At 44.1% G+C, this 22221-nt stretch overlaps 1 protein-coding gene across 1 annotated transcript in view; it reads left to right on the top strand.

Moving 5' to 3' along the window:
• Positions 1-21784, top strand: part of LOC142313024 (uncharacterized) — a 327494-nt gene extending 305710 nt beyond the window's left edge. Inside the window, 4 exon segments of the mRNA XM_075352011.1 lie at positions 2556-2619; positions 15090-15149; positions 15347-15437; positions 20357-21784. Of these exon segments, the coding sequence (XP_075208126.1) occupies positions 2556-2619; positions 15090-15149; positions 15347-15437; positions 20357-21282 (1141 nt within the window). The 3' untranslated portion in view covers positions 21283-21784.
• The last annotated feature ends 437 nt before the right edge of the window (positions 21785-22221 follow it).

A 22221-nucleotide genomic window follows, 5' to 3' on the forward strand; every position in this document is an offset into this window, starting at 1 on the left:
GAGCTCTCTGAATTACTCTAATCTCCAAGTTTGGACAGGAGTAGTTTCTGTTTCGGAAGCCATGCCTCTGTGGCCCTTCATGTTGGCACTCTATTTTGTTAGAGATAAATCAGCTGCTATCTGTGACCATACAGGGGGAGTAAAGGATTTGCCATTCTTGAAGTGAAACCAGAGTCTCCGGGATAATCTAATTTCTCTGAAATGAAATGTCAGCTCGTCCAGAGAACATAAGTCTCTGTCCCATTTTTGCAGTATCTCCAGCTGCGAAGGACGCGTATCCCATCTGACCCATTTGATCGTTTCGCTGGCTGCTACCATCAGTCCCAAGGCCCTCATCATCTGCCGAAGGCACGATTCTCTCAATAATTTGACTGCGGCCTTGAGTACTCTGAGTATTTGTAAAGAAAGAGACAGGGACATTTTTCTGGTGTCCAGAATAAACCCCAGGATTATTCTCTCTTGGTGTGGAGAAATATATAATTTTTCCCAATTCATTTTCCACTTTAGAGTCTTGATATCTCTGATAATCAAATCCAGGTGAATAGAGAGGGTCTTTCCTGATGAGGCCTATATAAGCTTGTTATCCAGGTATCTTGTCCAGTATATAACACCATCGTACTGGTGGATACCACTTGTTTGAAATGTCACAAGACACAACTTTATCAATGTCCTCCACCATCTGGAGGAGCCAAGACCAGAGGTCCTTTGTCACAGTGTACGAGGGGCTGCTGATAAGTCTTTGGGTTTGTGATTTTTTTTGTTTTTATGGTAACGAATGTTACATCACATGAAAGCCTTATGTGTCTAATTTATGTTTTTAAAATTGTTGCTTATGAAAACAGTGTTCTACGCATGTGGGAAAACAAAATGGCAGAGTCTAATGTGATATTCACAGCAACTGAGAGCAGAGAAGTGATAAAATTCTTCTTTCTGCAAGGGACGTCTGCAAAGGATATTCATGGTGATATGTCACAGACATTGGGGTATCAATGCCCTTCATATTCCACAGTTAAGAACTGGGTTGCCAAATTTTAAAACGGGCCACTTCAGCACCAATGATGAGGAACGTCCTGGACGGCCAAGAGTGGTTGTTTTTCCGGAGATCGTCGATGCTGTGCACAACCTCATACTGGAGAATCAACGAATTTCAGCTAAAGCAATAGCAGACATCATGGGGATTTCCTGTGAGCGTTTTTGTGTCATTATCCCTGAACATTTCGACATGAGGAAGCTATCTGCAAAGTGGGTCCCCAAATGTTTGCTAACAGATCAGAGAAGCACGCGAGTGAAAACTTCCCGATCCATTTGTTAGCGTTTCCGGAGTGATAAGAATTTCCTGGATTGACTGATCACTATGGATGAGACCTGGATTTATTTGTATAACCCTGAAAACAAGGAGCAGTCAAAAGAATGGAGGCACAGTGGTTCTCCTCGTCCAAAGACTTTTAGGGTGTACAAATCAGCCACTAAGGTGATGGCGTCTGTGTTCTGGGATAAGGAGGGCGTGCTCCTAGTGGACTACCCTCCAAATGGTTCCACCATCAATGTAAAGTATTACATTGAACTTTTGGACTAATTGAAGGCAGCTCTGAAGGCCAAAAGGCGCGGCAAGCTATCCAAAGGAATCTTGTTCCTGCAAGACAACACCTCCGCTCACACTGCACAAGCGACCATGGCAAAATTGACAGAGCTGGGCTTCCAGCTGTTTGACCACCCATCTTATTCAACAGATCTATCTCCCTCCGACTATCATCTGTTTCCAAACCTAAAGAAACAACCTCAAGGGTACCAAATTTCACACCATTTCTGATGCCATGGCTGCTATGGATGCCCGTTTTGAGGCACAACCGAAATCCTTCTTTTTGCTAGGCTTACAGAACTTGGAATAGCGATGTAAGAAGTGTGTTGACATCAGTGGAGAGTATGCGGAATAAACATTAAGTTTCATCATCCTATCTCATTTCTTTCTGGGTAAAGCCAAAGACTTATCAGCAGCCCCTCGTAATAGAAAATGGCAGCTCTTGCATGTGTCGTAGTGGGCAAGTAGCATCTGGGTAGTACATTATCGATCCTTATATCCATAGGATCAAAAAAATTAGAGCTATCGTCACAGAGGTTGTGTAAACTTTTAGGGGCTCACCCCCACATCTACATCTACGTGTTTCCAACAGTTAACCTGTTCTTAATCATAACAACATGGTTGTCATGATTAAGAACAGGTTAAATGTTTGAAATGCGTAGACTGTCGATCTAGTCTACTTGAAATATTGTCATGGGTTTTTTTAGTTTTTAATTTTTTTCAATAAAGCCATGTTTTATTTTTATATGCGGATGCTGGATTTTCCTTCACTTTTTTCTCAAGTTCCACCTGACTTTCGGTCAGGTTTCCAGGCACCGCACCATCAATTAACAGTCTGGTGAGCTGTTCACAGCTTCACTTTTATCCATTGATTTACACCTCTTATTCAGAAATGGACCCATATCGTGGTCTTACCATTCATTCTTCATTCATCTCTGAATAATCTGGTCTGCTTAAAGTGCTTTTGCTTTTTTAGGTCTTTTCAGTCAACAGAACTGGGGATTTCCAGCCCATCACTCACATTGGCACTCACCTGGCCTGTAACCCATGCAAGGTCCGCAAAACGAAAACTGCAGACACTTTCAGTCCAGCATGGTTGTTGACCTCTAGAAATTGGCACCCTGCCCCTTTTTAAGGACTCACATCAAACATAGATAATAGTATAATGCCATAAGCATACCGAAAAATATTGAAGCGTACAATGAAAAATGCCACTTGCTAACTTGAAAGTGTGAATAATGAAATGCATACATGCCATGAATATTAGGATAAGAGATATTTAGCAATCGCATTGATCAATGTAACTGAGCCCCAAAACCGCGTCAAGGTATATCTCTATATTGGGGTCCCTAGCTCTATGACCCTAACTGTGTGTCATCTCATTGCAATTAAAAACTGCTGTGTGTGGAGAGAGGTAACCAAGGACTTGCTTATATAGGATATGGAAAAAACGTGGTCGAAAGGGGTGGAACTGTGTTCACATTCAGAAAAAAACTTCATATTACTAAATAGAATAACTGAAGTGAGCACTAGTATATATTATGAGTGCAAGCCAAAAAATACATAATACATAAGGATAAGGCTGCACATCAAACATAAATAATAGTATAATGCCATAAGCATACCGAAAAATATTGAAGCATACAATGAAAAATGCCACTTGCTAACTTGAAAGTGTGAATAATGAAATAAATACCTGCCATGAACATTAGGAAAAAGGAGACGGGGATCGCTGCCCCAAAAAGCCAGTGGTTGGTGTGGCTCTAAGAAGAAATGGCGGTTCTGGGCCCAGGTGTATCTCAGGAGTATAAAAAGGAGGCTGCTGGCCGACCACAGAGGAGACAAGAAGCAATGGAGTCCGACAGAAGGAATAATATGAGTTGGAGTGTAAACCCAGGGATCCATAAGCCTGTACGGATTACCCAGGCGGACTTCAAGCCATTTGATGAGGCTTCTGGAGATGTGGAGGGGTTCTTCAAGGACTTTGAGCAGCAGTGTGCCATGATGGAGGTGCCCCACTCTGGCTGGATGTGTTTGTTAGTGGGACTCCTGAAAGGAAGCTTGGCAGAGGCTTATCGTACCATTGACTGACAGTAGAACTGGGATTACAACATTGTAAAGCGGACTATCCTGGATTACCATGCTATCACCCCAGACTCACAGAGCACAGTTACGAGACCTCCCATGCACCATGGTGGCATCGTTTAGAATGTATGCCCATAAGATGTCCCAATAGGATAACTGAAGTGAGCACTAATATATATTATGAGTGCAAGCCAAAAAATACATAATACATAAGGATAAGGCTGCACATCAAACTTAGATAATAGTATAATGCTATAAGCATACCGAAAAATATTGAAGCATACAATGAAAAATGCCACTTGCTAACTTGAAAGTGTGAATAATGAAATGCATACCTGCCATGAATATTAGGAAAAATGAGATATTTAGCAATCGCATTGATCAATGTAACTGAGCCCCAAAACCTCGTCAAGGTATATCACTAGATTGGGGTCCCTAGCTCTATGACCCCAATGAAATATTATATATACTAGTGCTCACTTCAGTTATCCTATGACCTTTTTAAGGACTCAGGCAGATGGTGGCTGATGTCACTACCGCCCCAGAACCTGCCCAGAAGTCAATTGTACTGAGAGCTCCGGGAATGGCATAGCACGCATGCACAGTGGTGAACCTTCCGAGGAGTGGTTGGTCGACCAAAATTACCCCAAGAGTGCAGAGTCAACTCAAAGACGTCACAGAAGACTTCACAACATAATCCAAAGATCTGCAGGCCTCACCTCAGTTAAGGTCAGTGTTCATGACTCCACCATAAGAAAGAGACTGGGCAAAAATGGCCAGCATGACAGAGATTCAAGATGAAAACCCACTGCTGAGCACAAACAACAAAAAGGCTTGTCTCCATTTTGCCAGAAAACATCTTGATGATTCCCAAGACCTTTGGGAGAATACTGTGTACTGACAAGACAAAAGTTAAACTTTTTGGAAAGTGTTTATGTCCCATTACATCTGGTATAAAAGTAACACATCATTTCAGAAAGGGAACATCATACCAACAGTAAAATGTGGTGGTAGTGTGATGGCTGGGCTGCTTCAGGACCTGGAAGTCTTGCTGTGGTAAATGGAACCATGAATTCTGCTGTTTAAGAAAAAATCCTGAAGGAGAATGTCCAACCATCTGTTCCTGAAGTGCAGTTGGGTTATGCAGAAGGACAATGATCCAAAACACACCAGCAAGTCCAGCTCTGACTGGCTTAAGAAAAACAAAATTAAGACTTTGGAGTGGTCTAGTGAAACTCCGATTGAGATGCTGTGGCATGACCTTAAAAAGGCTGTTTATACTGGGAAACCCTCAAATATGGCTGAATTACACTAATTCAGCAAAAATGAGAGGCCAAAATTCCTCAAGAGCGTTAAAAGACTCATTGCCAGTTATCGCAAATGTATGATTGCAGTTGTTTTGCTGCTAAGGGTGGGCCAATCAGTTTAGTTTTAGGGAGCAATCACTTTTTCACACAGGGCCCTGTAGGTTTGGATTTCTTTTTCCCTTTATAGTATAGACCTTCATTTATAAACTCCATTTTGTGTTTACTTGTGTTATCTTTGTCTAATATTTAAATTTGTTGGTGCTCTGAAACATTTAAGTGTGACAAAGAATAAGAAATCAGGAAAGGGGCAACACTTTTTCACAACACTGTGTGTTTGTGTGTCTATGTGTGATATATGTATGTACTGTGGGGCAAATAAGTATTTGATCTCTTGCCGATTTTGTAACTTTGCCCACTGACAAAGACATGAACAGTCTATAATTTTAAGGGTAGGTTAATTTTAACAGTGAGAGAATATCCAAAATAAAATCCAGAAAAACATTGTATAAATTAATTTGCATTTTTCAAAGAGAAATAAGTATTTGTTCCCTGTGGCAAACAAAACTTAATACTTGGTGGCAAAACCCTTGTTGACAGCCACAGCAGTCAAACATTTTTTTGTAGTTGATGATGAGGTTTGCGCACATGTCAGGAGCAATTGTTGTCCACTCCTCTTTGCAGATCATCTCTAAATCATTAAGATTTTGAGGTTGTCGCTTGGCAACTCGGAGCTTCAGCTCCTTCATAAATTCCCTGTGGGAATAAAGTCTGGAGACTGGCTAGGCCACTCCATGACCTTAATGTGCTTCTTTTTGAGCCACTCCTTTGTTGCCTTGGCTGTGTGTTTTGGGTCATTGTCATGCTGGAAGACCTAGCCACGACCCATTGTTAATGTCTTGCCGGAAGGAAGGAGGTCGTCACTCAGGATTTTACTGTTAATGGCATCATCCATTGTCCCCTTGAGCTGGTCAAATAGTCCTGTGCCCTTAGCAGAGAAACACCCCCCCACAAACCTAATGTTTCCATCTCCATGCTTGATAGTGGGGATGTTGTTTTTTGGATCATAGGCAGCATCTCTCTTCCTGTAAACCTGGCAAGTTGAGTTAAAGCCAAAGAGCTCAATTTGTCTCATCTGACCATAGCACCTTCTCCCAATCACTCTCAGAATCATCCAGGTGTTCATTAGCAAACCAGACGGGCCAGCTGCACATGGGCCTTCTTCAGACGGGCCTACTTGAGCAGTGGGAATTTGCGGCCATGCAGGATTTTAAGCCATTACAGCATAATATGTTACCAATGTTTTTTTTGGTAACAGTGGACCTAGCTGCCTTGAGATCATTTACAAGTTCCCCCGTGTAGTTTTAGGCTGATCTCTCACCTTCCTCATTATCCTGGATACCCCACGAGGTGAGATTTTGCATGGTGCCCCTGATTGATATCAATTTGACACTCATTTTGTATATCTTCCATTTTCTTACTATTGCACCAACAGTTGTCTCCTTCTCACCCAGCATCTTACTTATGGTTTTGTAGCCCATTGCAGCCTTGTGCAGATCTATGATCTTGTCTCTGACATACAGACTCTGACAGAAAGCGCTGTTTGTTCATGTCCCTGCTTAATTATATAGTGCTGAGGAATATGTTGGGGCTATAGAAATAATAATAATTTATTAAACATGTTTATTTGCGACTCTGTTTGGCGATTTGTAATAAAACTTTTCAGGGTTCTGTGGTTTCGCACCAATAAAATTGCAAGTTCAAGACAACAGCATCCCTCTGTGAGATGTTTTACAAGTTTTGACTTTTCAGAGTCCGTTAAATCTCTATTTTTGACCCATTTTGCTTAAGGAAAACAAGATGCCTGATATTCCTGCACATCTTGATGATGGGTATTGATATGTTGAGGAGAGCCATTAGATCAAATACTTGATTACCCTCTTGACAGGGGATTGTGAGAAGTGTCGATTTGCCTTACATGAACCAGGTTTTCAGAGATAACTAAGATGGCCACCGATGACATCATAGACCCTCCTATCAGCATGGATCCACCAGATGACATCCCTCCCATCAGCATCACCACGGATCTGTTCAATGACATCATAGACCTGCCTACGATGACGCCCACCAATCAGCTCATGGACTAACACATTGTTCAACCCACTAACCAATGGACACATCTAGAGATGAATATCCGACTGTGTGTCTGATCTCATTTTTCAAGCATGCACTCGATCCACACAAATTAGAATCAGGCAGTAGGGAACACGAGTGAACCCTGGTTAAGTGTTCACCCTAAGGTTGGTTTCAGACATCCGTGTTTCAGGTACGTGTGACATCCGTTTTTAAAACGGATGCCACATGTACACATGTTACCCTATTGTGTACTCTCACACGGCCGTGTTTTCACACGGACCGTGTGGCCCCGCTATTTCACACGGAGACGTGCCCGTTTTTTCTCCAGCAGCACAGATGTCACACGGACCGCACACTGATGTGATCCGTTTGACATCAGTGTGACACGTACCGGAGAAAATACGGGTTTTTAAATAAAAAGATTTTCTATATTTGCCTGTATCCAGCGATTCTGTCTCCGGCTCTGCTGCGTCCCGCTCCTGACCCACGCTCATTATTTTCATTGATTATTCACCGCGTTGAGCAGCTGGGAGCAGGGGCATCGCGGTGACAGCAAAAGAGACAGCACCGCCGAGGACAGCATCGCTAGTGACAGGTGAGTAATCTGCCAGCAGTGTGTGTGCAGGGACATACAGGAGGACATCGGATTTCCCAATGAACTCTGATGACCTCCTGATGACACCCCTGCGACAACTGCGCTACAGCGAGTGTCACGATGGTGACTTCCAGGGGTTCATGAGAGTTCATTGGGAACCCTGATGAGTCCCTGGATGTCACTGCACAAACTGCTGTATACTCACCTGTCCCCGCGATGCTCCGGCTTCCAGATCCTCAGGCAGTGAATAATCAATGAAAATAATGAGCGGGGATCAGGAGCGGGACGCAGCAGAGCCGGAGACAGCATTGCTGGATACAGGTAAATATAGAACATCTTTTCATTACAGAGACACGTGTTTTACCCGGTACGTGTCACACGTATGCAAACACGGATGTCACACGTATGACCATAACCATGCGTGTGACTGGTACCGGATTACAAACGGACATCTGAAACCAGCCTAACAGATATCCTTAGGCCGCACATCCCGCATTATACAATTATACATCACCTAATACGTTGCAAGCCAATAAGTGTTCACATTTATACAACCTATAAAGGGGAGAATGAGAACATGGGGGGAGGGGGGGGGGGGAGAATGAGAACATGGGGGGAGGGGGGGGGGGAATGAGAACATGGGGGGAGGGGGGGGGGAGAATGAGAACATGGGGGAGGAGAATGAGAACATGGGGGGAGGGGGGGAGAATGAGAACATGGGGGGAGGGGGGGAGAATAAGAACATGGGGGGAGGGGGGGGAGAATGAGAACATGGGGGGAGGGGGTGATGTCTCTGATCGAGGCCTCAGGCCTTACAGTGCGGGAAAACACCAGAGAGGAGCAATAAGCTGTGAGTGCAGAGCGTCCAGACGGCTCCGTATAACATCACTGTGTGCAGGGCAGAGCGGAGCATTCCTTCATCTTCAGGAGGTCAAGGTCCTAACACGTCGTACACACACTGCTCCGCTCCGCACACCTCGTACACACACGGCTCTGCTCTGTACACCTCGTACACACACGGCTCTGCTCTGTACACCTCGTACACACACGGCTCTGCTCCGTACACCTCGTACACACACTGCTCCGCTCCGTACACACAAGGCTCCGTTCTGCATACGTCGTACACACACGGCTCTGCCCCGCACACGTCGTACACACACTGCTCCGCTCCATACACCTCGTACACACACGGCTCCGCTGCGTACACCTCATACACACACGACTCTGCTACATCCACACTGTAAACCCCTCCTGACCCCACACATAACCGTCCCCTCATCCAGCACCATGACACCCAGCACAGCAGAGTCCTGCATACCCTGAGGAGCTGATCATGTGACCCCTGACTCCTCCCCTCCATGTGACATCATCACAGGTCCTGTAAGCACAGAGCAGCCATATATCTAGTGTGCGGCTCTGCAGGTGGAGGTGTGTGGAGATTCCCCATTACTGGGCTCAGGCTCCATACACATTAGATGCTGGGGGAGAACAATCGCTCTATAGAAGAGAATTCTCCTGATTGCCCCGTGAAGGATGGACATGGACAGGGACAAGATGGCGGAGAGGATATTACACCTCACCCTAGAGATCCTCTTCCGGCTTACTGGAGAGGTGAGAGATTCTGATGACGTCACATTACACCATTCTTATCTAGGGCCTGTTTCTAACGCATCGGGTATTCTAGAATTTATTGTGTAGTTAATGTATGATTTGTGTTATATATCTAATATATAAAGCTGAATGTGTGTGTCGCGGGCGGAGGAGGGGAAGTTTATGTGTCGCGGGCGGAGGAGGGGACGCTGCGCTCTCCCACTGCTCGGGTCCGGCGCTGCTACTGCTGCTGCTGCTCGGTGGTGGCTCGAGCAGTGGGCTGGATCCCGGGGACTCGAGCGGCGCTCCTCGCCCGTGAGTGAAAGGGGGTGGTTTGGTTTAGGGATATTGTCCGTGACGCCACCCACGGTTGTGGTGAAATTGGTGACACCACCGCTGCTCTGGACGGGGATCCCGGGAGCGGTGACGGGGAGCAGCTTGGATGTTGTTTTCTCCCCTCCGTAAGTAGGGGGTTGGTTGTCCCGGGCCCCGGTGAGGGTTTTAGGGATGGCAGGCGGGCTACGGGGCCTGGTGAGGTGCAGGGTCACGGGGGCAGCGCTGTGCCGCACGGCACGGTGGTACTCACTCAGCCAGTGATGAATGCAAAGTCTCCGGTAAAACAAACGGCTGGATGGACGGGTCCCACAGACGGCTGCGGTAGCTCTCCCGGTAGGTTGGTGGTGACTGCCTTTCCCTGCACCTGTGTTGTGTTCACGGTTCAAATGGCTTCCCACCGGTAACCCGCTCCCCAGCTTGGATGGATGCTGAGGGAGCCCCCTTTGCCCGCAGGCTCTGGCCCTGGGAACTGTAGCCTTGGCGGAGACTGTATTTCCCTTCACGGTTTGAGCAGTTGCCTTCAATCGGGTCTTGACTGCTGGGAAACCTCGGAGGTTCCCTTCGCTAACGGATTTGACCGGTTTTACGGCGACTCCTAGCCTGGTCGGGGTCCGTAAGCCCTGCCGAATGGTGCTGGCTTCTCTTCGCTCCCCAATCCGGTACCGGCGGGCCACCGCCCGTCCCCGGTCCTTACGGTTCACTTCAATCAGCCTCTCCTGCAGACGGTCACCACCGTCTGCCAACCTTGTTGTATGTGCCCGGGCCACGCACCCGGACACGGTCAGTCTCCTCTACTACCACTTCACTCCTCACTTCAACGCCTCTCCAAACTGATCTCATCTGACTTCCTTTTCCCACCTCCAGGACTGTGAACTCCTCGGTGGGCGGGGCCAACCGCCTGGCCCACCCCCTGGTGTGGACATCAGCCCCTGGAGTGAGGCAACAAGGATTTGTGTTTGACCTAGATGTGCCTAACCGGGGTGTGGGGTGTGTTGTTGCAGTACCTGTGACGTCCTGGCTTGTCCAGGGCGCCACATGTGTGTTGTGTGTGTGTGTGTGTGTGTGTGTGTATGTCCGGGATTGTTATCTGCACCTTCGCAGCTACAGCCACAAAACTTTGCACACTCACACTTCTGGACCCCGAGAGCGTCATAGGCTATGTTTTGAGGGGAAATTTTAACCCCGCGCTTTACAGTTATTCGCCAAAAAACCTGCCTCCATTAAAGCGAATGCAGCTGGGAGCCACAGTGCAGCCAGAACTTCAAAAGAATGCGCAAAAAAAAAAGACCGGAAGGTTGAAACGTTGCAAATGGAATAAAGGAAAAGAATTTTGCTTATCATACTGGAGGAGCTGTCCTTTCTTTTTTCTGTTGTTGCTGCAAGTTCCAAGTGGATCCCTTGGACCGGGTGTGCACCTCCTGGTATTAGCAACATATCCACAACTTATAGGTGCTGTGAGTAACCTTTGTTACAATAGACAAAGAGACAGACTGACAGGGAAAGAGACAGACACAGGGAAAGAGAGGGAAAGAGACAGACAGGGAAAGTGACCGAGATAGATAGACAGACAGACAGACAGACAGACTGAGAAAGAGAGAGAGAGAGAGACAGAGAGATATATACAGAGGGGGAGACAGACATAATTACATTTATATCTATTTGTTTTGTGGTTTTTTTTATGTGCAGAATACATTTTTGTTAATACATTCTATTTTGTTAACAGCAGTTATTAACCCGGGCGAAGCCGGGTAGTACAGCTAATTATTTATATATATATATATATATATATATATATATGTGTATGTGTTGTTGTGTAGTTGCCAAGTGTTTGTGTAGGGCGCTGTAAATGTTCTGGGTGTTGTCTGGGTGTGGGGGGGTGTGAGAGCTGTGTTGTTTGTGTGTTGCGTTGCTTGTGGAGCGCTGTGTGTCTGCAGCGTTGTGTGTGTGTGGTCCTGTGTGTGTTGCACGGTGTGTGTGTGTGTTTTGGGGGGAGGTATATTTTGTGCAGTGTGTGTGTTGGAGTAGTCCTGGGGGGAGAGGAGTATAATAGGTGGAGAGCAGGATAATAGGAGTAGTCGTCTTGGGGAGAGAGGAGTATAATAGGAGGAGTAGTCCTGGGGGGAGAGGAGTATAATAGGAGGAGTAGTCCTGGGGGAGAGGCGTATAATAGGAGGAGTAGTCCTGGGGGAGAGGCGTATAATAGGAGGAGTAGTCCTGGGGGAGAGGCGTATAATAGGAGGAGTAGTCCTGGGGGAGAGGCGTATAATAGGAGTAGTAGTCCTGGAGGTGAGGAGTATAATAGGAGGAGTAGTCCTGGGGGGAGAGGAGTATAATAGGAGGAGTAGTCCTGGGGGGTGAGGAGTATAATAGGAGGAGTAGTCCTGGGGGGAGAGGAGTATAATAGGAGGAGTAGTCCTGGGGGGTGAGGAGTATAATAGGAGGAGTAGTCCTGGGGGAGAGGCGTATAATAGGAGTAGTAGTCCTGGAGGTGAGGAGTATAATAGGAGGAGTAGTCCTGGGGAGAGAGGAGGATAATAGGAGTAGTCCTGGGGGGAGAGCAGAGTGTGTGGGGGGTGTGGCCGAGCGGGCAGAGTGGGTGTCTATTAGGTGGAGTAGTCCTGGGGGAGGTGTATAGGTGCCCAATGTGTGGGGGCGTGGCCGAGTGGGCAGAGTGTAGGGGGGGCATGGCCGAGTGGGCAGTGTGTGTGTTGTGTGTGGGGCGTGGCCGAGCAGGCAAGTATGCAAAGCGGTTTCCATAGTTACCCGATGTGTATCATGGTTACCAGCGTACGCCGCCTCCGGGACACGTGTGTCGGGAGTCGGGGTAAGCTAGTAACCATGGTACACATAAGGTAAGTAGTCAACCAAGAGAAATGAAAATGGGGTATTACATCTATTAAAACCCAACAAAGAACCCCATAAAATCCAATATTTTATTAATCAAAACCAAAACAAAGTGCAAATTAAAACCAATATCATTCGGATTGCATATTGAGGTCACAGGGATGATTCTGGGCAAATCCCTACTCTCTCCCTTCCTGACCGCGGGGGTTGGCACCCTATTATAATATACGCAATGGCGCCCCCGCTCGACGTGGACTGACCCTACAGGCCCTGACCTGGCAGTCTTATAAAGTGCTGCTGAACACTGTGGGCCTCAGTATCTTATCTCAGTGAGAATCTCATACATCCATTCAGACACTCTTAAGAGCCCTAAGTTAGATAGATATTCCAGGTTTTACCCTTATCTATACTTGAATTCACTGTTATAAACAGCACATAATCAGATTTTTAGCCTAGAGACACAGTCCATGTCGCCTATGCATCAGAATTAATAGATGTCAATCAAAAATGATGTAGCCAGATGACCACTGCTTCGCTCCTATGCATAGCTCACTGCCCGACGCGTTTCTCCTCCCGGACCATGGATCGACCGGAGGTTCATCAGGGGCTGTCCATAGCGTAATCGCATCGATGGCAAAAATTACTATTAAGCCACAAAATTGATCCTCCAATGAGGTGCAGTACTCGGAAATTTCACTGTCCACATGTATACATCTTATTAGTGTCACAGAATGTAGAACGGATCCTTCAGATAACGTGCTGTACTCAGTCAGATGTCTTCACAGGCAGGACGCATGCCAATGGTGTGGAGTATAATGGCGTTCTACATTCTGTGACACTAATAAGATGTATACATGTGGACAGTGAAATTTCCGAGTACTGCACCTCATTGGAGGATCAATTTTGTGGCTTAATAGTAATTTTTGCCATCGATGCGATTACGCTATGGACAGCCCCTGATGAACCTCCGGTCGATCCATGGTCCGGGAGGAGAAACGCGTCGGGCAGTGAGCTATGCATAGGAGCGAAGCAGTGGTCATCTGGCTACATCATTTTTGATTGACATCTATTAATTCTGATGCATAGGCGACATGGACTGTGTCTCTAGGCTAAAAATCTGATTATGTGCTGTTTATAACAGTGAATTCAAGTATAGATAAGGGTAAAACCTGGAATATCTATCTAACTTAGGGCTCTTAAGAGTGTCTGAATGGATGTATGAGATTCTCACTGAGATAAGATACTGAGGCCCACAGTGTTCAGCAGCACTTTATAAGACTGCCAGGTCAGGGCCTGTAGGGTCAGTCCACGTCGAGCGGGGGCGCCATTGCGTATATTATAATAGGGTGCCAACCCCCGCGGTCAGGAAGGGAGAGAGTAGGGATTTGCCCAGAATCATCCCTGTGACCTCAATATGCAATCCGAATGATATTGGTTTTAATTTGCACTTTGTTTTGGTTTTGATTAATAAAATATTGGATTTTATGGGGTTCTTTGTTGGGTTTTAATACACATAAGGTAACTATTCAAAGCGACAGTGCTGGTTCACTTTTTGTTTGTTCTCCTGCTGTGCAGCACGCATCGGCATGTTTGACAGCGGGAGACCAACGATCTGAATGGGCAGGAAGCCGGCATACGCTGGTAACCATGGTACACAATCGAATAATTAAGCAAAGTGGTTTCCATGGTTACCCAATGTGTACCATGGTTACCAGCGTACGCCGGCAACGCGAGGGTATGTCTCGGCTGGGTTGCCGGTGTGGGCTCCCGGGGGTGCAGCACTCACCTGGAAGTCGAGGCTCCTTGTGGGTTCGGGGAATGCGTGCAAGGGGCGGGGCCAAGCCGAGCGGGCAATCCGTGGGGGGGCGGGGCCAGGCCGAGTCCAGCGGCCAATGCGACGGTTGTCACTGTAATGACATCATTTTGGTGACAGACAGAATAAGGCAAATATATATATTATAGAAATAACGGACAGAACTGGAGAGGTGAGAGATTCTGATGACGTCACATTACATCATTCTTATCTATGGGAATAACAGATGGACAGAACTGGAGAGGTGAGGACTCTGGAAATGTCTGGAGTGAGATTTCTTACTGTGTCTCTCCATAACCAGGATTACACAGTAGTGAAGAAGACCTCTAGTGAGCGCTGTCAGGCCCCTGTGTCTGAGGGATGGGGAAGACCCCTGAGCCCAATCACGGGGCCTCCACCTCACCCCCCGATACATGAGGACATCAATGACCAGAAGATCCTAGAACTCGCCTACAAGATGATTGAGCTGCTGACTGGAGAGGTGACACTGCTGGGAATGCTGGGACATTATACAGTAACGCTATGAAGGGATCGGGGGTGACGGTATCATTGTATGTGTCAGGTTCCTATAAGGTGTCAGGACGTCACCGTCTATTTCTCCATGGAGGAGTGGGAGTATTTAGAAGGACACAAAGATCTGTACAAGGACGTCATGATGGAGGGTCCCCAGCCCCTCACATCACCAGGTAATAGACAGGACTAAATACACACGGCCTATAATTATCTGTATGTAAGGAATGAATTCAGTCCCTGTATGTGTCTCCTCCAGGTCTATCCAGTAAGAGGACAACACCAGAGAGAGGTCCCCGTCCTCTTCTCCCACAGGACTGTAAACAAGAAGACCCCGATGTTCCTCAGGATCATCAGGTAGATGGAGAGAAGGTGCCATGAAATCTCCCTATGATGTGTAGACGGCTGTGAAGGTCTTGTGCTCAGTCTTGTTTTATCCTCCAGTATTATATGTGTTATACTTGTGTAATGAGAGCGGTGGAGATGGCAGGATTAGAGCTGATCATAGATGGGACTTCTCCATCTGTCTGTGACTTTTACAATATTTGTTTCAGGGTGAAGATCTGACCCATATTAATACTACAGAGACATATGTGAGGGGTGATGAGCGGAGTAAAGAGGAGATTCCTACAGATAACCGCCCAGGTGAGTAGTGACCACTAAATGCAGAGAAGTCACAGATTCTTCTCATTCAGCAGCTGCTACAATGTGGGACTAAGAAGAAGGAAAAAACTTATTATCCTAAGAATAAGGAGTAAGAGGTTTCCCGTACATCCTAAACCCGGGGAATGTGCAGATTATAGTGGAATAAAAACGTCACACATAAAATTATGCGTTTTGAGTTTCCATATCCTGATACACAATGAGGATGGAAAAGTATAAACTATTGCAAAATCAACACATATTTTGTAAAAATAGATGCACGATGCACAGTGTATTACAAAAGTGAGTACACCCCTCACCTTTTTGTAATTATTTTATATCTTTCCATGGAGCAACACTGAAAATCTGACACTTTGATACAATGTAAAGCAGTTAGTGTACAGCTTGTATAAGTGTGCATACCCATGATCCAAGATGCTGTGTTCTCTCGCAGAGGACAGTCTCGTCTCAGCAGGAGGCAAGACACTACATCTAAAAAGCAATGTTACCGGATTGTGGGAACAAGTCTTTACATTGTAAATTTGATGTGCCCTTTAAATAACTCAGAACACAGCCATTAATGTGAAAACAATTGGAAACAAAAGTGAGTACACCCCTATGCGAAAATGGCCAAATTGTTCCCAAAGGGTCAATACTTTATGTGGCCACCATACTTTTCAAGCACTGTCGTAATTCTCTTGGGAATGGAGGTCACTAGAGCTTTACAGGAGCACCTGGATCCTCTTCTATCCTTCATGATGACATCACGGAGCTGGTGGATGTTAGAGATCTTGTGCTCCTTCATCTTCCTTTTGAGAAAGCCCCACAGATTCTCAATAGGATTTAGATCTGGAAACGTTTGGCGGGTCCAGCACTTTTACCCTCTGTTTCTTTAGCAAGGCAATGGGCTTCTTGGAGGTGTTTGGGGTCGTTATCATGTTGGAATATGAAGGGAGGGGATCATGCTCTGCTTCAGTGTGACAGTACATGTTAGCATTCATGGTTTCCTCAATGCACTGTAGTTCCCCACAGCTGGCAGCACTTGAGCAACCCCAAACCAAGACCCTCTACCACCATGTCTGACTGTAGGCAAGACATACTTGTCTTTGTACTCCTCACCTGGTTGCCGCCACACTCTTGACTCCATCTGAACCAAATAAGTTGATCTTTTTTCATTAGACCACAGGACTTGTCTCCAGTAATCCATGTCCTTAGTTTGCTTGTCTTCAGCAAACTGCAGGCTTTCTTGTGAATCATCTTTAGAAGAGTATTCAGTCTGCGACGACAGCCATGCAGAGCAATGCGATGTGATGCAGTGTGAGGCGTATGGGCTGAACACTGATAGGCGGACCCCCCCACCCTTGTAACCTTTTCAGCAATGCAGGCAAGACTCCTACATCTATTTTGAAGATATCTGGATATGATGCTGAGCTCGTGCACCCAACGTTTTTGGTCAACCATGGTGAGGCCTATTCTGTTGGGAATCTGTCTTGTCAAACCGCTGTATGGTCTTGGCCATTGTGCTGCAGCTGAGTTTGTGTGTTGGCAATCATCCTATAGCCTGGGTCTTGTTTATGTAGAAAAATAATTATATTTTTCTCAGATCCTCAGAGAATTTTTTGCTATAAGGATCCACATTGAACTTCCAGTGACCAGTATGAGGTAGCATGTGTGAGTGATAACACCAAATGTAACACACCTGCTCCCTATTTACACCTGAAACCTTGAAACACTATTGAGCCACATGACACTGGGGAGGAAAAATGGCTAATTAGGCACAATTTGGACATTTTCACATAGGGGTGTACTCACTTTTGTTGCCAGCGGTTTAGACATTGATTACTGTTTGTTCAGTTATTTAGAGAGCACCAAATTTACACTGTTATATAAGCTGCACACTGACACTGTACATTGTATCACAGGGTCAGATCTTCAGTATTATCAAATTAAAAGATATATAATAAAATATTTTATAAAAATTTGGTGTAATCACTTTCGCGATATACTGTATATAAACTGGATCTAAAAAGTCTACACACCCCTAATAAAATGCCAGGTTTTTGTCATGTAAGAAATCCTGCCAAGAAGAATAATTTAAGAACATTTTCCACCTGTATTGTCGCCTATAGTCTGTATAAATGCTGGAGAAACAAACTGAAATCTGTTTGAATGGAAAAAGAAAACTACCGTATTTTTCGGACCATGAGACGCACTTTTTCCCCCCCAAATGTTGGGGGAAAGTTGGGGGTGCATCTTATAATCAATTCAATCTAAAATTCACCCATTTTTGTGACAATAATAAAATTAATTTTTTGGATTTGACTTTCACAGGCATGCCTAACCAGATTATATCCACTTGTATTTATCGTAAACCACTGGCTGGAAATACAATTTTACATGCTATGAGTAGTCATCCTAATCATACAATCAAAGCTGTACCAGTGGGTGAATTTACCAGGGTTTTGCGTAATTGCAGTGAGCATTCTGCATATAACAATGAAGTCAGGTCAGCTGAATCCAGATTAAGTGCAAGGGGTTATCCATCCTGGACACTTCAGAGAGCACGCAAGATAGTAGAAAATAAAAAACGTGATCATTTGATAGATTTTTCAAATAAAAACTCTGAATGTAAAAACAATAAGAATAATATGAAATTGCATAACAAAATAGTGCTATCTTTACAATACAGCACACAATTTAATCACATCAAAAATATTATTAAACGTTATTTACCCGTTTTAAATGAAGACCCTGTTCTTGCAACCATACTGCAATCTGGTTGCAATGTGGTTGCTAAAAAAGCACCTTCACTGGGCAACATTGTTTCACCTAGTTTTTTTGTAAAAAATAAACCTGTTTCCACCTGGCTTGAACACAAGGGATTTTTAGGTGCGGCACCTCACGCTGCCGCAGATGTGAATTTGCCTTACCTTGTAGCTCATTTTCAAATACTGGTGAGACTGTCACATATTCCATTTCGAGGTACATTAATTGTAATACCACCAATGTGGTTTATTGCATTAAGTGCACCAGCTGCAACCTACTTTATATTGGTTGTACAGTGAGAAAACTCAAGGTGCGTTTTAATGAACATATCCGGGATATTTATAATTCTAAGGGCACCGTTATTCCAGCCAGAAATCTCTCATCGGCATCCAGACATTTTATTCCACATCACAATTGCAATACTGACTCCCTGCGTGTTTTTGGCTTAGAAAAAGTTAAAATCTCTCCTCGTGGTGGTGATATCCAACATCAGGTTCTCACACGTGAGGCTTTTTGGATATTTCATTTGGGAACTAGAATACCCAATGGTCTTAATCTGAGACGAGATGTCATGTTTCATTATTAAATCTTGGTAGATAATGTTCGCGTGTACATTTCGGATGATAGTTTTTTTTATGTAGAATTTTAACATCAAAAATCTTTTCTGTATATATGAAAAAAAACCAAAAAAAAACAAAAAACTGTTCACTTATTGTTGAATTTTTGTATTGTTGCTTTGTATGTTATCTACCCCATGCTGGCACATGTGCTTTCTGATTAAACACACTCCTCCCATTGGTAGGAGTGAGTTTAAATGCTTGTGAGCAAAACATGTTCACTCAGGCTTGACAAAGAACGCAGGCAGCGTTCGAAACGCGTAGCCTTACGCCGCATATGGGCTCCCTATTTTTGTCATCACATTAATTTTTACGTCTTTTAATAAAATTTTGCATCAGTTTTACTACTACTCCGGAAGCTGGATTTTTCTTTCTTCTATTGGACCCTTGCACTGCCAGAGTGTTATCCTTGCATGCCGGACTTTGCCCCAGTTGAGCTGGATCACCTTTTTTCCTTCTCAGTATAAATGATGGCAGCTTTTTACTCACCACAACACAACCACATCCCCAATTATAAGACTGTGTTAACACTTTTGCAACCACATAAGTTCAGTTTTATTGTCCCTCAAAATGATATTTTGTTTTTTAGAAATTATCTTGTGGTCTTCTGCATTGGTCATTAATATCTTACTATGCTTCCTGTTTTGACTTAATGGGCCATTAGAATAGTTAGACTTTTTTTTATAGATGTTGGTTGCAGAACTTGTATGTGTTAAGGAGAGAAATAAATAAGAGAAACATTACTCGCCAATCACAGCCCCTGCTGCTTCGGTGTGTATGTCCGGCCTTTCTGTACTTTTACTGAAGCCACAATGTTCCATATACATGTGAGCGCTGCAGCCCATCACCGTCCTCACAGTATAGCTGATGCAACAGTCATGTCTGTTATTGGGCTCCTCATCTCAGTAGCCAAGTAGAGAAGAGTGGTAGCCTTCAAATGGCAATGGATTCAACAGGCGAGTAATACTTATTTCAATTTATTACCAAATTCTCCCTTAAACCACTTTTTTCTTTTTTTTTTAATAACTTGAGAAAACCACTTTACAAATTAATTTGCAATTTTATGTTTTTAAGTTTTACACTTTCTACAAAGTCAGATGTTCTTCATAAATAATCGCACTGCTCCTCTGTTCTGCAGTAAAATTCATGTGGCTGTCAGGGATTGTGCCAGACAGACCCACCTAATAATACTGACTGACAGGCTCATTTATGATTCTCCACTGTGGTTCTTACTACAAAATAGTGGTGACTGACACTGTGAGACACGAACCTAGGAAGATGCTGAATTCAAGACTGAATTGGAAACTGCTGGAGTTGATCCTGGTGCCTGATATCATTATCTAGCGGTCCTTGCTCTGTGGTCTACAGTTAGAATGTGAACTGTTTTGTCACCGTTTTAGTGAATAATCAGATTCAGATTTAGTGAATAATCAGAATTGCAACATGACTTGCAATTTCAATGGACATTTTATATAGTTAAAAAAAGCTATTTCCAAGTTTATATTCTTGAAAAAGTAATAAAAGTGTTATTCTTGACAGGTGACTGTATTAGGAGATCAAAGGGACTTCTGGCATCTTCAGACTTTCAATCATATGATGTTGGTGTGTCACAAGACACAAATAAAGAACATTATATTATCCCAGATGTATCCTCAGTGCTTCACAGCAAAGATCTACCATCTGATCCTATTAAACAAGTTCTATCTTCTGATTCATCACAAGCTATTAAGGAAAAGGAAAGTGAAAGTGAAGATCTTAGAACTACCAGAGGAGAGAAGACATTTTCTTGTTCAGAGTGTGGGAAATATTTTAATTATCAATCAACTCTTGTTGTACACAAGAGAACTCACACAGGGGAGAAGCCAAATCCATGCTCAGAATGTGGGAAATGTTTTGCAAAAAAATCAAAACTTGTTAGACATCAGAGAATTCATGCATTGGAAAAGCCATTTGTATGTTCAAACTGTGGAAAGTGCTATAACCAGAAATCTGATCTTATTATACATCAGAGAAGACACACAGGGGAAAAGCCATTTTCATGCTCAGAATGTGGGAAATGTTTTACAAGGAAATCAATTCTTGTTACACATCAGAGAATTCACACAGGGGAGAAGCCATTTTCATGTTCAGAATGCGGTAAATGCTTTGCTGATAAATCAACTCTTGTTAAACATCAGAGAACTCACACAGGGGAGAAGCCATATTCATGTTCAGAGTGTGGCAAAGATTTCAATCAAAAATCAAATTTTCTTACACATCAGAGAATTCACACAGGGGAGAGGCCATATTCATGTTCAGAGTGTGGCAAAGATTTTAATCAGGTATCAAATCTTGTTATTCATCAGCGAACTCACACAGGCAAGAAGCCATATTCATGTTCAGATTGTGGGAAGAGTTTTGTGTGTAAATCACATTTGGTTAAACACCAAACATGTCAAATAGTGAAGAAGTCATATCTATGTTGAGATTGTAGGAATGCTTTTCTTTTAAAACAACTCTTGTTAAACATTACAACTTACCCATAATAATGCTATAACAGAGAACCCTCTGTGGAGACCCCTGGGGCTGCATGAAGGGTGTTCTGTTATATCATCATTATGGGTAAGCTATGCACTGGGCACTTTTGAATATATATTGGGATCATGGGGTATATGACATGCAATTATTTAGATAGATATTACTGGTCACCATCCTACACTTGGATATTGCAATTTTACACGTCTTTTGATCTCTATATTAAATTCAACATCTTATTGGTTACATATATTGAGACATTGATTATTGTAATTGCAAAGAATTTTGACTTAGGTGATATTGAACTACTGATTGTCATGTCTTCTGCCAGTTGATCAATTTATTCTATATTATTACTAAAACCTTTTTGGGGACCTATCCTCTTTGTCTTTATTTGTTAATTTTTGGTCAAATAAAGAAAAATGTGATTTTGTATGTTTTTAATATTTCAATAAAACAGCTGTTCATTCTATAGTGGATTTTCTCTACTTCAATTTTTTGATGCGATCATATTGTAAATAAGGGGATGCCAGCATACTTAATTCTGCTAAATATTAAGTGATACAATTCATATTAACCCCTTCACGACCTTTGACGGATATATCCGTCATGGAGCGTGTGACGTTAAGCCCCGCCCCCTGCCCCGGGCAGCATGCGGCGATCCGCGCACATATCAGCTGTTTTTAACAGCTGACGTGTGCCTGCATGTTCCGAGTAGAATCGCATTCCACCCGGAACATTTAACCCCTTACATCTCGCTGCCAAAGTCTGGCAGTGAGCTGTATATGCGCGCGGCCATGATTTCCACTTACCGCCGCCCCCACCGGAAGTCACGAGCATGATCACGTGACTTTCGGTGGTTGCCATGGTAGCACAGGGTCATGTGATGA

Source organism: Anomaloglossus baeobatrachus, chromosome 5, assembly GCF_048569485.1.
Source record: "Anomaloglossus baeobatrachus isolate aAnoBae1 chromosome 5, aAnoBae1.hap1, whole genome shotgun sequence".
Classification (NCBI taxonomy): Eukaryota; Metazoa; Chordata; class Amphibia; order Anura; family Aromobatidae; genus Anomaloglossus; species Anomaloglossus baeobatrachus.